This window comes from Arvicanthis niloticus, chromosome 1 (assembly GCF_011762505.2).
Source record: "Arvicanthis niloticus isolate mArvNil1 chromosome 1, mArvNil1.pat.X, whole genome shotgun sequence".
NCBI classification, from domain to species: domain Eukaryota; kingdom Metazoa; phylum Chordata; class Mammalia; order Rodentia; family Muridae; genus Arvicanthis; species Arvicanthis niloticus.
Window position 1 is genome coordinate 61,589,098 of NC_047658.1, and position 14,833 is coordinate 61,603,930.

The window sequence follows — 14,833 nt, forward strand, 5'->3', positions numbered from 1 at the left end:
CACAGCTAGAGAAAGTGACTTACCTAAACCCAAACCTCTTTTCTGAGATTGTCAGGAACTGCAGTCCCAGGCTTATATGCAAAAATATAATTAAGGCAAAAATTTTATTTTTATTTAGGCATTTCAAGCTTAGACACAACATTTCCATGAGACCCCAAAGTCTTGATTAGTCCTCTCCTTAAAAACCTACAAATAGAGCAGAAAAGGCAAATGTAAATTTTATGCTGATATTGAATTTAAAACCTAAATTCTGGGTTTACTGAATGTAATTCGTTACTTGTACTAGTCTGAGGATGAAGACAGTGACACAGTATCACAGCTCTACCCCTAGGGAGTGTGCTATGCTGCATAGTGAAGCAGGGCAAGACAGTGCTAAGGTTTTAGAATGATCTCTGATTTTTGAGGTTTGGCTCTGACAATGACACTCATTAGCTGTGATTTGACATATGTTATATTATTACAACAAAGCTCAGATTTTCTTCTGTCCACTGTAAAGCTTTCAGAAGGATTATGAGGCTTCAAGCATCTGTCAGTATTTTAAAAATAAACATAGGGAGATGTTTTATTGAAATAGATTATTGACTCACATAATATATCCTGATTATGGTTTGCCCTCTCTCTACTTCTTCCCATTCCTCCCTGTCTTCCATACCATACAAATCCACCTGCTTTCTATCTCTCATTTAAAAACCAACAAGATTCTAAGTGGTAAAATAAAATAAAACAGAAATTAACATATCAGAATAAGACAAAACAAACAGAAGGAAAAGAGCCCTAGAAAAGACACAAAAACTTGCAAAGACCCACTCATTTACACACTCAGAAATTTTGTAGAAACACTTAAAACCTTAATACCCAACAGACCTGTATGGTAAAAGAGATAAAATAAATAAAATAAGATAAAACATCAAAAAATAAGATTAAAAGGGAAAAAGCCCAGATGCAACATTATAAGCCAAAACACCTTTAAAGATGCTGTTGAGTTTGCTTTCTGTTGCCTGTTTGCTGCTGGCCATGCAGCCTACCTTGAAGAGTAGTTTGTTCTTCCAGTGAGACTCACTTGGAGATAACTAAGTTTTTACTTGTAAGTGGTTATCAATTGAGATTACTTCTGGCTTTTTCGGGCATGCTTATACTCCTTTTAACTCTAGGTCCCCATCTGGCACAGACCCTTGCAAGCCCTGTGCATACTGCCTCAGACTGTTGAGTTCAGACATGTGTCTATACTGTTGAATTAGATGGCTTTGTTTTCTTGATTTTGTCTATCCTTTCTGGCTCTTACACTCTTTTCCCCTCACCTGCAGGGTTCCCTGAGCTCAGAGGAGAGGAATTTGATGAAGACATGCTGTTTAGGAATGAGTGTTCCAATGGCTCTCATTTTCTGAATATTCTCTGTCAGTCTCTGTATCTGCTCCCATCTGCCACTAGCGGAAGTGTCTCTGTTGATAGCTAAGCAAAGCCCTGATCTATGAGTATAGCAAAATGTCAGTATGAGTCATTTTGTTGCTATGTTCTTTTAGTAGAACAGTAGTATTTTGTTTTATCCTAGGTCCCCAGGATATCTAGTGTCAGGGTTTTGGGTCCAAGCAGTGTCAGATACAGATTCTGTCTTGTGGAGTGGGCCTTAAGTCAAACCAAATATTGGTTGGTTATTCCTTCAAGCTTTTTTATTTCTATCATTGCACTAGAACAGGCAGAACACTGTTGTAGATCAAATGATTTGTGTCTGGGTAGCTGTGTACCTTTCTCTTTTGGTAACATGCAGAATGCCGTTCTTTATCAAAGATGCTAGAAGGTAGGGGTGAAGGCTGTATGTCAGTACCAGCTTGACTTCTCTGTGTTCAATGAGTTGTGTAGGTGTTGTCTTCAATACTGGGGTCTTGTAGTCTGTTGTGAAGAGCAACCTATAGTCTTGGCAACAGTCTGAGTTCTTTGGAGATTCCCATGGTATAACTTAGGCCAAAAACTCAATTAGATGTAACACATTTCCAGTATGGAAAACTTCATTTGGTGATAAGATATGGCTAGTTGGGGGTTCTGTCTCCCAAATGGGATTCTGTCTCCCATATTATTTGACAATCTCATTTAGATTGCTTTCCCTGTACACACACACACACACACACACACACACACACACACACACACACACTCACATATATATATATATATATATATATATATATATATATATATATACACACATATATGGAAGCTTCTACTGTGTAAGGTCTTCATACTACCCATCAAATGGTCCTTAATTTTAGCTGTCTCTCAACATATTAATTTCCTCATCCCTACCCTCCCTCCTCTCCCCACTTAATCCTCACCTACTTCTTTACTGTTCTTCTTTCCTTCTATTTTTCTTTCTTAGGGAGATCTATCTGCCCCCAAGTTTAACCCCCAGTCCCTTACTCTATACGTAACTTCTGTGGTTTTACAGGTTGTGGCTTAGTTAATATTGACTTAACAGCTAATATCCATATAAAAGCAAATAGATACCATATTTATCTTTCTTGGTCTGGATTAACTCACTCAGGATGATTTTTTTTCAAATTTTATCAATTTTCTGTGAATTTTATGATTTCATTCTTTTTAATGGATGACTACTATTCTACTTCATAAATGTTCTACATTTTCTTTATCCATTTACCTTTTGAGGAACACCTTGCTTGTTTCTAGTATCTGGCCATTATAAAAAAAGAAGAAACAATGAACATGACTGAGCAAGTATTTCTGTAGTAGAGTGAGACATCCTTTAGGTAAATACATAAGTGTTGTATAGCTGGACCTTGAGGTATATTCATTCCAATCTTCCTGAGGTACTGCCACACTGATTTCAATAGTGGCTCTACAGATTTGCATCTGCATCAGTGATGAATGAGTGTTCTCCTTATTACACATCCTTTCCAGGATGAACCATTTGTTTTATTGATCTTAGCCATTCTGACTGGTATAAGATCTCAAAGCAAATTAATAAATCTCAAAGCAAATTAATTTGCATTTTTCTAATGACTAAGCATATTTAACACTTCTTTAAGTCTTTCTCAGCCATTTTAGTTTCCTTATTTAAGAATTCTTTGTTTAGATCTGTACAACATTTGTAATTTGGGTTATGTTTTCTTGTTAACTAGTTTTTTGAGTTCTTTATATATTTTAGATTATCTCCCTACTGAATGTTTTGCACAGTTTCATTGTATGTCATAGGTATAGTCTGGATCTCTGCTTTATTGAAGGTTCTAGTCCTTATCAATGCTGAATTATAAAAAATTATAGAAACATTCTATATATTTTCAAATTATAAACTGTTATCTTTTCCCCAATATAGAATAACCAGGATCAAACAAATCCTATGCTTGAGATTCACTCCAAGTGTTCAATTGATTATGGATGTGTTCTTGGTGATTTTGTTACTTATTATCTGCATCAGGGCATCCTCTTCAAAATAGTAGTTGGAAAGATAAGTTTATGATCAATATAGAATATTGATATTCAGTTGAATTAGGCTAATCTTTATTGACAATCTCTTCACTGACTTTACAGATTTTTAAGTTATCAACATGTAGAATGGACAAGTAGAATAGGGAGGGGTGTTTGAAACTGATATGTGAGTGGATAGATATATAGGTAGGTGGGTAGGTAGGTAGGTACATAGACAAATGATAGAATGGTAGATACATAGATAGAGAGATGGATACATAGATAGAGAGTTAGATGCATAGATAAATAAATAGATAAACAAACAGATGATAATAGATTGTAGATTATAATTTGACAGATATTATGTTAAGTATTTTCCAGAAATTAATTCATGTTATCCTTATATGATCATTCTGAGGTAAGAAATTTCTTCTTTTTGGGTAAAGAAACACATATTCAGGGAGTTTATGTGACTTGCCGAAATTTATGATCTGGTATGATTGGAATTGAGATGTGAACCAAGAAGTCTGACTTATAATTCCTGACTCATCCATCATCAATGAGACAAACTAAGTATATAAGTGCTGCACAAAGCTTTATTACAGTGCAAGAGAAAACATTCAGGTGTTAGAAAAAAAAATGCCATTGAAGTTCAAATATTTGTACCTCAATGAAGATATGTTCAACCTCTAAATGGACACAGTAGAGATCTGTCATGGAAGGGGAGGAGGCTCTCATTCCAACCTTTGAACAGATGATTGAAGTAGGATATGATGGTGATTGCAGAGGCTAGTCACTCACCACAAGATCAAGAAAGCCTATGTGCAAACTTTATTGAAAAACTCAAATTGACAATATGAGAAAAAAATCCTTATATTTACAGTCTCGTCTTTTTCAACCACCTTGTAACATTGAATCTACATTTCTTAAGTCATAAGAAAACGATGATTAAAACTAAACCTGTTGACAGTGTATCATTGTCAGCTATCCCTGCTGTTTACAACTTGGTATGCTGTTATAACGATAACTTAAAACTTACAGAGTTGTAATAAAGATAAAACAGCTAGCTCGTAGCAGTGTCAGAATTACAGTATTTGTCCAAATGGAAGTAGAGTCTTTTGCAAGTATTGTTCCATGACAGGCTGATAGATGAGAATTTTATTATAGGAAGAAGGCGAAAAGGAGATTCTGAATATAAAATAAAGGATGACCTTAGTTTTCCAGAAGCTTGCAATGTGGTAGTGCTGACAAATTTGTCCATATATAAAGCTCACCTTATGGGAGAAAGTTCAATAGCAGGGGAGACTCCTCCATCTTGTTTCTGTATGTGCCATTTCCTTACTGTATGCATCTGTGTATTTTACACCTCTACTCTCACTAGAATTTTCTCATGTCTACAGCTTCATAACACAATTTCTGGTATGAAATGGGAACTCACTAAATATGGACTAAATCAATTGAATACATCCAAAAGTAAAAATCATGTGGAACCACCAAAGAGATGATTAATTAAATGTAAATTTGAAATACACTGGCCACGGCAAGGCCAATTAGGTCTAACTTTTTAAACTGTCACATCTCTAAGGAGAGGTAATTATTTAGCTGGAGGAGGGCCTGCCGTTTGTACTAATCCATGCTTTTGCCTTTAGGCCAATCCACAGATGAATTACCTCTGACAAGTCATGGTCTGTCTTATTTTTGACTCAGAAGGTTTTTTAAAGCATTTCAGTAAATTCAGAGACTATCCATTACCTATAATACCCTAGAAAGTAAAATCGTATATAGTTATTATAATGAAAGACTGTTTCTTTTTTTTCCCTCCCCCTTCTCTTCCTTCCAGATCCCTCCCTCCATCTACCTCCCTTGATTATTTTGTTCCCCCTTCTACGCAGGATTGAAGTATCCACACTTTGGTCTTTCTTCTTCTTAAGCTTCATATGGTCTGTGGGAGGGGAGGTCCTTGGTCCTGTGTAGGCTTGATACCCCAGCATAAGGGAGAGAATGGGTAGGTGGGTGGGGGAACACCCTCATAGAGGCAAACTGAAGAGGGGGATTGGTTGGGGGTTTTACTAAGGGGAACCAGAAGGGGAACAACATATGAAATGTAAGTAAGTAAAATAAGTAATAAAAAAAGAGACTGTTTCCAGCTTCTGGTTCCCTCCCTAGTTTTATATGTGACAATTTAAGAAATCCAAGAACTTTGCTTCAAGGGGACCTGGGAAGTATTAGGATACTGCTTCACATTTGTTACAACATATGCCTGAGATAACTAACCAACAATGAGAAACAGTTTATTTTAGCCAGCACTTTGGGAAGCTCTAGTCCGTGTTCATTTAGTCCCATCATTTTGAGCCCATGGTAAGACAACACATCACAGCACAGGATAGGAAAGGCACATGAGGCCTCTCACTAGGTCCCACCCCTTAAAAGGTTCCTCCTTCAAAAGTATCACTCTAATAATCTAGTTGTAACTTTATATACATTGAGAGTATTTCCAACAACCTAGAAACTAATTCGATGTCTACCAATAAGTGGACAGTATTTGTCTGTGTATGTATCTGTCTATCTGGTTGTCTGACTGTGTATTAATATCTATCTCTATACATTCTACACATCTATACTATCTACTATATTCCATCCCAACACACACACACACACACACACCCCACAGAATATCATTTAACCATAAAGAAAAAGAAAATCCTAAGTTGTAACAAAGGTGATGCAAGGACATCACTCAGAATGGAGTGAATCAGTTACTCATGAACATAAAATGTAAGAAATGTATAAAGTAGTGAAATCCTTAGAAAGTATAATAATGGGTGCCATAGGTAGGGGTAGAAAGAAGAGTATGCAGTAATTAATGAGTCAGGTTTTTTTTTAAATTTTTTAAAATGCATACATGTATACTATATACCTTAATCTTAGCCATCCCTCACTCCCTTCTAGGGTGGTTGCAGACTTTCCATCACATCACCCTTGCAATTTCTTATCCTCCATTTATAAGATTTTATTTACTCATTTTTAACCCACTCAATTAAAGAGGTGCTACCCATATGTGATTGGGTATGGGGTCATCCACTGCGCCATAAGGATCCTACTGATAGTCACACTGGTAAAGAAAAGAGACACCTCCACCCATAGCAAATATCAACTGCCAATAGCTTCTTGAGTAGGGTAGACTGCTTCCCCTATATAAAATAGCTTCTTAACTCAGGGGTTCACTCTCTCCCAGGCTTGATCTTGTGATGTATGTGTAACTAACTACAGGTGCTCTGAGTTCATGTATGTAATAACCATGTTGTAACCAGAGAACAGAATGTCACTGTACTCTTCCACCCCCCAGCCCCCAATCCTCCAGCTTTTTCTGACTCTTCCTCTGTGATACTCACTGAGATTTGACAGGGAGTGTTGCTTGTTATAGGTACCTGAGGACTCAGGGGTACTTATCCTTGGGACTTTGAACAGTTATAAATCTCTGTATTAACTGCTCCCTTCTACAGTAAGAAGCTTCTCTTAACAAGGCTGGTAGCAGCACTGATGGACTGATGTAGAATTTTAATGATTCAAGGCAAATGGATTTTAGATATATTTATATAACCATGCTTGTACTCCACAGAGCTGTGCTCTACATTAATAAAACAACAATTTTATAAATATTTCTATAAACATAATAATTTTTACATTTTCTAAACTTTGCAGTTTGATTGTCAGGGGGCACAGGCAGGCTTTCCATTTTTTTTTTACCTCACTTATACACATGTCTAAACTTCTAAGTTGCTTATTATATTATTATTATTATTACTATTATTATTATTATTATTATTATTATCATTTCTACTTGGGAAAAACTATGGTTTTAATAGAGGTTAATATATTCTGAGGTTCTTTATTTTAGGCTTTTAAAAAAGATAGTTTATTTGTTTTGTTGTATGTATATGACTTTTGACTGCATGTGTGGAAGCACACTGTATAAATGAAGTACCTGTGGAGGCCAGAAGGAGGCGTTGAAGCCCTTGGACCTGGAATTACAGTGGTTGTGAGCAGCAAGGTGTGTGCTGGGAACAAAAAGTGGGACTAAAACTATAAGGACACCAAGTGTTCGAAACCACAAAGCCATCTTTATAATCCCCTATAACTATAGGGGATTTGCTTTTAACTGAGGAAATACTCCAGTTTACACACTACTTATAAAGGGAAAATACTTTTGACATTTTGAGAAAAAAAAATCCAGCTGTCAGGAAGTACAGCTTTTATGAATTAATACCGTGATAAAATAAAGAAGTTAGTTTAATACTTAGAGCATTAACCCATTTGTCCACAGAACTAATTTATTACAATTATATAGCTAGCCATAATAAATGATGCACTGAATTGATGACCATAAGAATCTATTGCTATTTTATTGTTTAAATCACAATGCTACTTTATTCATTTTACACTGACAAGTGTACCACAGACTAAAATACTCATGTTGGTATGATCACTGTAAAATGATTCTGTCTTCTCTCTTGATGATTTTAATAAACACTAATTATTCTTTATGCTGACATCAGATGTTACAGAAGCAAATAAGAGAAGCTCTGTTTAACCCAGTAGTGATAGCATATGCTGTGTTTTGAGAAAGGAATGAAAAAAAAGAAAACCACAAATCTTATTTTACATATGCTTGCAATAGAATAGTCTTGCAATAGAAGCACAGAAGAAAAGTCAATGCTACATGGAAGAAAGGCATGATCTATCTTCAAAAAGAGCTCAAAGAACATTTTCCTGAGTGGATGCCATTGAGGCCTTCTGGGACCAAGGAATATTCTAGAAGATCTTAATAGAAGAGGCTTAGATATGCCAATGTAATAGAAAACAAGGCTTGAAACTTGCATTTGGAGCTGGGGTGCAAAAACCAAAAAACAAAATAAAACACCAACAGCAGCAAACAAACAACAAAACACCCTATTTTTTAGATAATATTGGGTCATAGGGGAGATTTAGGACAATAACTCTTAGTCCTCTCTCCAGAAAAAATCAGTAGACTCTATGTAAGTGGAAGACACAGAAAAGATGAAGCATGAACCAGAATAGTGAATGTAGCAGAGACCAGATCACAAAGGACATGGGTAAGGGTCATGGACCCACTTTAAAGATGATATTATCTATGGGAATGAAAACGCCAGCCAGGAAAACTTTATTGATAGATAATGGGCAGGATAGGAAAAATTAAAATTTATTTTAGGCCTCACTTCAGCAGTCTAGAATTGGAGCAAGGGTGTATAGCAGCTAAGTATCTATTGTACCAGTGTATAGTAAATTTATATTATTTTACATTGGCAAACTCATGATAGTGAGAAAAAAGACAAATATTAAAGATAATTAAATCAACAAATATAGAAACTTTAGTGTGTGAATTTGCTGAGTGAGATGTGGGGGAGGGGAGTTTACAGAAGTTAGTGGAATCTCAAAGCATGAGAACAAATTACTTGCAGAGGTATAGCTCAGCACATAAATTCAATTGCTAAAATATGCAGATTAGAAAAGATTATTGCAATTTCACTATTGTTCTTTTCAGAATCTCTAAAACAATGTCACATAATTAGTGTTCTGATTTGTGGAATGATGCTACTGAGTGCATTAGAACATAATAGGTCTACATTTCCTGAAAACAGTTTTATAACTTAGTCTTATCACTAATTCTGATGTATATGCTTTTTGTATCTTCAGATCATTTTAAAAGGTTTTGGTTCTTATTTCCTATCAACTTTGGCTGTACAGGCTACATCTCCTCATCCCTGGAAACATGCTCATCCACAAAGAACTTCTGCTTGTGATGTCTCATAAGACTTATTACTGAATTGGCTTAGCATTTTGGAAATAATTTTAATGTCTGTAATATCTTAAATATTCTTGGTTATCTCATTTTGAAAGGTGTATGTGCTTGGATCTTATAGTTATCACGGCCAAAGAGACATAGAATAGTATTGGCTTGCTAGCATTTATACATTTATGATTTTTCACTTTTTAAATCAAAGAAGATTCTATCTAATGCACTATGGCATTCTGTGATTATTTAACTTATTACTTGTGGCAGCTAAAGGGCCTCTGCCTTCCAGTTCTCTTGCAGTATGCACTTAGCTCTTTTGTAATTAATATTTTCCTTTTCCATATGGATTGAGTGCCTGAAAGAAATTTTATTTAGAAAAAATCTGCATAATATATTTTAGTACACTTCAATTTATTTAGTAATCCATCTGTGCTGTTTAATTTTTATTAAAGAACCAGGCCAGGATATTAGTTTTGAAGTCTTGCTCTAAGATGAGGGCTTTTTTCTACAGAGTCAATGCCAGGTCACAGAGAGTTCAGTAAGACACACTCATCGAGGCATTACCAAGTGTGTCTTATGTCCAGTTAAATCACAGTGATAAGTAGGATGTGTGCATGCACATTGCTAATTCTTGTTTCACCAGAATTTGATGTCATCTCATGGTGATTACAGCTGTCCAATTACAAATGATCAAATTTGATTATTGTTAATTAGTGGGTCTGTCTACTTCTGTACAATGGTACAGAAGTCTTGTCAGCTGAATTTATTTGTTTAAGTGGTCTGTATTCAGATGTAGAAAGCCAAATGTCCTGTTTGGAAACAAACAAACAAAAAACTTTGGTGGAAAGGAGAAGGCTGAAGATGAAAATTAGTTTACACATGTGGAAGTGAAATAATGATTTCAATGTAGTCTTTTAGTGACCTTGATAAATGGGTGCTGTGATCTTAAGTATCTTTGAGGGCAAGTAACACTGTCTATGAAACATAGCTACTTATTTGTATACTAAGAAATGATATGCTGGGCTTATGAAAACAAATATCCTATGGCATTTTGGTGAGAAGAAATAGCTCATTTGAAAAATCACTTTATAGCAGATTTAGAACCTTATGATGATTTATAGCACCTTCATAATAGTCATCTAGGATGCCTTCTGTCTGGCTGCATAGTGTATGTACCATTACAGAGCTGTGATGGATATATACTGACTTACTCTATGCAGATTGATTTTTTATCCTTGAGAAGAAATGAGTGAGGATGGGGTATGCCTTCTCTGAATTTGCCAATGGGCCTTTGAGCAATGAACCACTGGAGAAGCATCTGTGGCTATATTTGATCAAAGGGGTCCATACTTTCCAATCCCTGACACTGTCATTTGGGAGTGATGACGTTGCTCTACTTTGTCAAATACCAGTGTAAAGCCATGCATCATGGCAGTACAAGAGAGGTTCTGAAGCCCTCTGAGGCATTATCTAACCTAGAAGTTCTTTCTGATGTTAGTAATACCTTGATCTAAAATAAAGGTGATAGGTTTGGGAATGGAAAACAGATTTCCTCTTTTCTTTCTATTGAGTACCCTGTAGTGATATTTTTGCCTGGGTTTTAATGTCCTTTGATATTGATTTTTGCCTCCTTGATTCTCTTTCAGGAGGAAAATGAAGTTATTATTATCTCTGCCGAATAGTTCAAATCATCATCATTCTCTTCCTCTACCCTCTGCTCCTCTTCCTCCTCCTCCTTTTCTTCTTTAAACAAACATCCATATAAAGAACATCATCTCAGATCTAGCACCAAAATCTAAACAGCATAACTGTCTCTGGAGCTTTGCTGGCTTCATTATCACTATAAAAATTTAGTTATCTTCTTATTTCTTTATTCGTATGTGTGTGTGTGTGTGTGTGTGTGTGTGTGTCTATGTGTGTGTACATGTATGTATGCACATGCATGTAGGCACAAATCTTTACTAAAAAATTAAGAGGGAAAACGGATCGCTAGGAGGTATGTTAGGTGCTTGGGAACATGATTAGTAACAGACTAAAGGCTTCTTCTTTGTTTTATTTGGGAGGAATTTTTAGTTGTTTGCTTATTTATTTATTTAGTCAGTTAGTTTTAAGTTTTGACTATGTAGCCCAGGCTTGTCTTAAGGTCTCTGGAATCTTTCTTCACCCATCTGAGTGCAATATGACAAGTGTACATAAATATTATTATGTATCTATAATGTCTGTAGCTAGTTAGTTAATGCAGCTGATTATATATATGTAATTTTATATTTATTAATATATATTATATTTTAATATAATATACAATATATTTATATTATATAATATAAAATATAAATATATTACATTTATATAATATATATATTATATATATATAATCATGCACAGGAGATCAGGAAAAGAACATCAGGTCTCCTGTTCTATCACCCTCTACTTCATTCCTTTGAGATAAGCTCTCTTACTGGAATTAAGCTGGAGACAAAGCAAGTCCCATGGAGCCGCTTATCTCAGACTCTGTCCCTTATAGTACTGACATTACAGCACATGGCCACATTTAACTCATCAAAGTTAATTCAAATACCTTCTTTACTAAACTTGATATCATTATTCATTTAGACCATTGTGTAGAACCTGGCAAAAAATCATTTTATGTGAGTGGTTGTAGAGATAGGTTTCTACTGTTTCTGTGGTGTTTGAACCTAGCAATAAAGATTTACCAAGAGTCTTTGTGTAGAGATGAGCATGGTGATGGTTCTGGAACCTGAAGAAAGCAGTGCCAAGTGAGCAGAAGAAGGTGGGTACTTTCCCTGAACCTCATCAGTCCACTGGGAAGGCAGGTCTGATGGCATTTCGTAGTTATAACTAAACTAGTTGTAGAATGGGCTATTACTTTCTCGTTCCTTGCTAGATGACAACTTACTTTTTAATCAAGTCAACGCTTCTTATCTGTAGGAACATGCAAAAGTCTGGTCAAAGATTTGTAAATTCAGAAAGACAATGTTGCTTCTAAGTGTGGTTGTATTTAGTCTTTCCCTTTACTGAAAATACTGTGGATGTCTTCCAGAAGCAGGCCAAAATTGAAATATAGGCATGTCCACTTTGGAAAAAATATTTAAAATTGGATAGGTTTCACTCATTTTTAGTTAAATATTTTGAAAATTATGTCTTAGAAAAACCAAACTATGAATGGCAGGGTTGAATACATCTTTCATTTTAAAATACAGACTCTTTTCTGTGGTGAATGAATTTGTTGTGGTAAAGTATTTGGAAGTAAATCCTCAGAATAATTTGGGGTGAGGAAAAATGCTAGTTTAGAATAAACCAACCTATCATCTTTGAATCTTAAAAGTCATCATATTTTGAAAGAAATAGAATTAATAATTATTCATACTATGAAGAACATATATTTGTATTATAGCATGTAATCATGATTTAAAATAAATTAAATTCAAAATGTAAAGGATTCCAGTAACACTTTGACGTTGATCATTTTTTTTTTCAAAATTAATTGGTATTTTTTGGAGTTAATATTGAAGCTCTGATTTCATTATTTCCTGATTTGGTCTATATCTTGGCAACTGGAGAAGCGATTCCCAGAAACAGCTCACATTTCCTTTCCAGGTTAACTTTCCCCGCACTTCAGACTGCTTATGCTATACTATTTCTGCCTAGATGCTTCGTTTCTCGAAAGAAAGGTCCTGCTGCTCTGATACAAAGTTCTCTTTCCTGAGATCTGTCTTTCATGTGTGGATCAGGGAGGAGGGAAAACTGAGAATGCCAAATTGTGAGGAGTATTCGTTCCTGTGAGGCTCCATCCAGAAAGAGCTTGTAACACAGTGTACAGTCTTGTAGCCCAGCTGTGTGGAGCATTGATTGCTTCTGCCTAGAGCAGGGATACTGTCAAGTTGCTCTGTGAGTTGAGTCATCTATTGACAAAGAGCTACCAGCCCGCAGATAATGCTGTGCAGAGCTGCTCTCACTGCTCCCTCTGCTCCCACGATGAACCGCTTATAGCAGCTGTCAAAGATACTGAGGCATCCACAGGGGAAAAAAGACTTTTACAACTGCCTGGAAGAAAGGGGTGTGAGGGAGGAAGCCTTTCTATGCAGAGCTGACCAAAGAAAAGAGTAGACATCAGTGCACTATGAATGCATACCTCACCAAGCAACACAGCTGCAGCCGGGGGTCCGATGGGATGGATGTCGTCAGGAGTGCACCCACCCTCATCAGGGATGCCCACTGCGCCTGTGGCTGGCAGAGGAATACTCAGGGGCTCGGGTACAGTTCCCAAACTATGCCCTCTTCAGGACCTGGGGGCCCGGCTTCAAACAGGACCAAGCTGGTCACCTTGTGGGATAATGTACGGAAAAGCCCCCACAAGACCAGCACCAAAGGCAAGGGGAATTGTGGGGAGCGATGTGCCTGCCCACATGGTTGGTTTAGCCCTGCACAGGTGAGCTTTTTCTTTGTGACTTTCTTTCTGTTCTAAGAAAGTTGTGTTTAAAGGTCAGGGTGGCTTGAAAAGTTTGCTGAGTCCTTGCTGCCTGGAATTGTCTGCGTGGAAAAATATTAGGAAAAAACTGGTTTTCTAGTTTCACACGTGTTTGTGGTTTTACACTTCTGGGCGGCGGTAGAAATTGAGGGATGCTGTGTATGGCTGTCAGTGACTTTTCCTCCACTCCACGTTCTCAAATCCCCAGATGATATTTAGGATTCTGTAGCAAGATCTGTTAGCAGCCTAATTGCAGTTCAGTTTTCTTTTCTCTTCAGCCTCCTTTTAAAGTTATTATTACTATTATTTTTAGGAACAGAAAGAAATTAACTTTAATCTGACACTTCCCACCATGATAAAAATAAAAGAACATTTATTTTTCCATCAAAGAAGAGGCTTGATGTGTGTTATATTGGCTTTACTCTTATGATACTATGTGTCTTTTCAGTTGTGGAGGAAAAAAAAAATCGTTTCTAAAGCACAGTTCATTTTACAAATGAAAAGACTAATTGGAAGCACCAGGGAGGGTAATCATACTTAGAATAAAAGAAGGGAACACATTTAATCATAGAGGAGCAATGAGGTCACTTATATTAGGACTACATCCATTTCTCTTACAATGCCTTTCTGAACATATGTATATTTATTTAACTTGATTCCTAAATTCCTTTTGCTCTTGAATTACTAGCCTTTCAACGGAAATAAATTGTACTTACTTACGTTTTCCTGCTTCCAGAAAGGCAGGGAGCAACTCTTGCAAATGCTATATATATAAATAAAATGCACCTGTAGTCACCATCAGAAACACAGAGTAGAGAGTATTCTTGAATACACACTGGAAAGAACAAGCTGTATTTGCAGGGAAAAAATTTTCAATTTCAATATAATTGAAAAGTAGATATTGATCATGAATAACGTATTATGATCTAAGAGATACAGAGGGGGTTTTAATTTCGATCATAGTTTTTCCTAAGGACTTCCAAGAATTCCGTGTATCTCTAATTTTTAGTAGTATAATTATGAATTCATGGCCAAGCATATGGCTTATTGATTCATTGGTAGGAGATTAGAAGCTTTACTTAGAATCTCACATCTTGTTTTAGCAACTACTT

At 36.0% G+C, this 14,833-nt stretch overlaps 1 protein-coding gene across 21 annotated transcripts in view; it reads left to right on the forward strand.

Moving 5' to 3' along the window:
* Dlg2 (discs large MAGUK scaffold protein 2) overlaps positions 1-14,833 on the forward strand; it is a 1,841,012-nt gene that overhangs the window by 1,116,469 nt on the left and 709,710 nt on the right. For 3 of the 21 annotated variants that reach the window (XM_034484717.2, XM_034484726.2, XM_034484755.2), the window contains exon 1: positions 13,191-13,682. The exons of 16 other annotated variants lie outside the window; for them this stretch is intronic. In XM_034484717.2, the coding sequence (XP_034340608.1) occupies positions 13,374-13,682 (309 nt within the window). In that variant the 5' untranslated portion in view covers positions 13,191-13,373. Of the gene's footprint in view, positions 1-13,189; positions 13,683-14,833 lie in introns of those variants that run through there. 2 more of the 21 variants (XM_076937797.1, XM_034484767.2) reach the window with 2 other exon arrangements.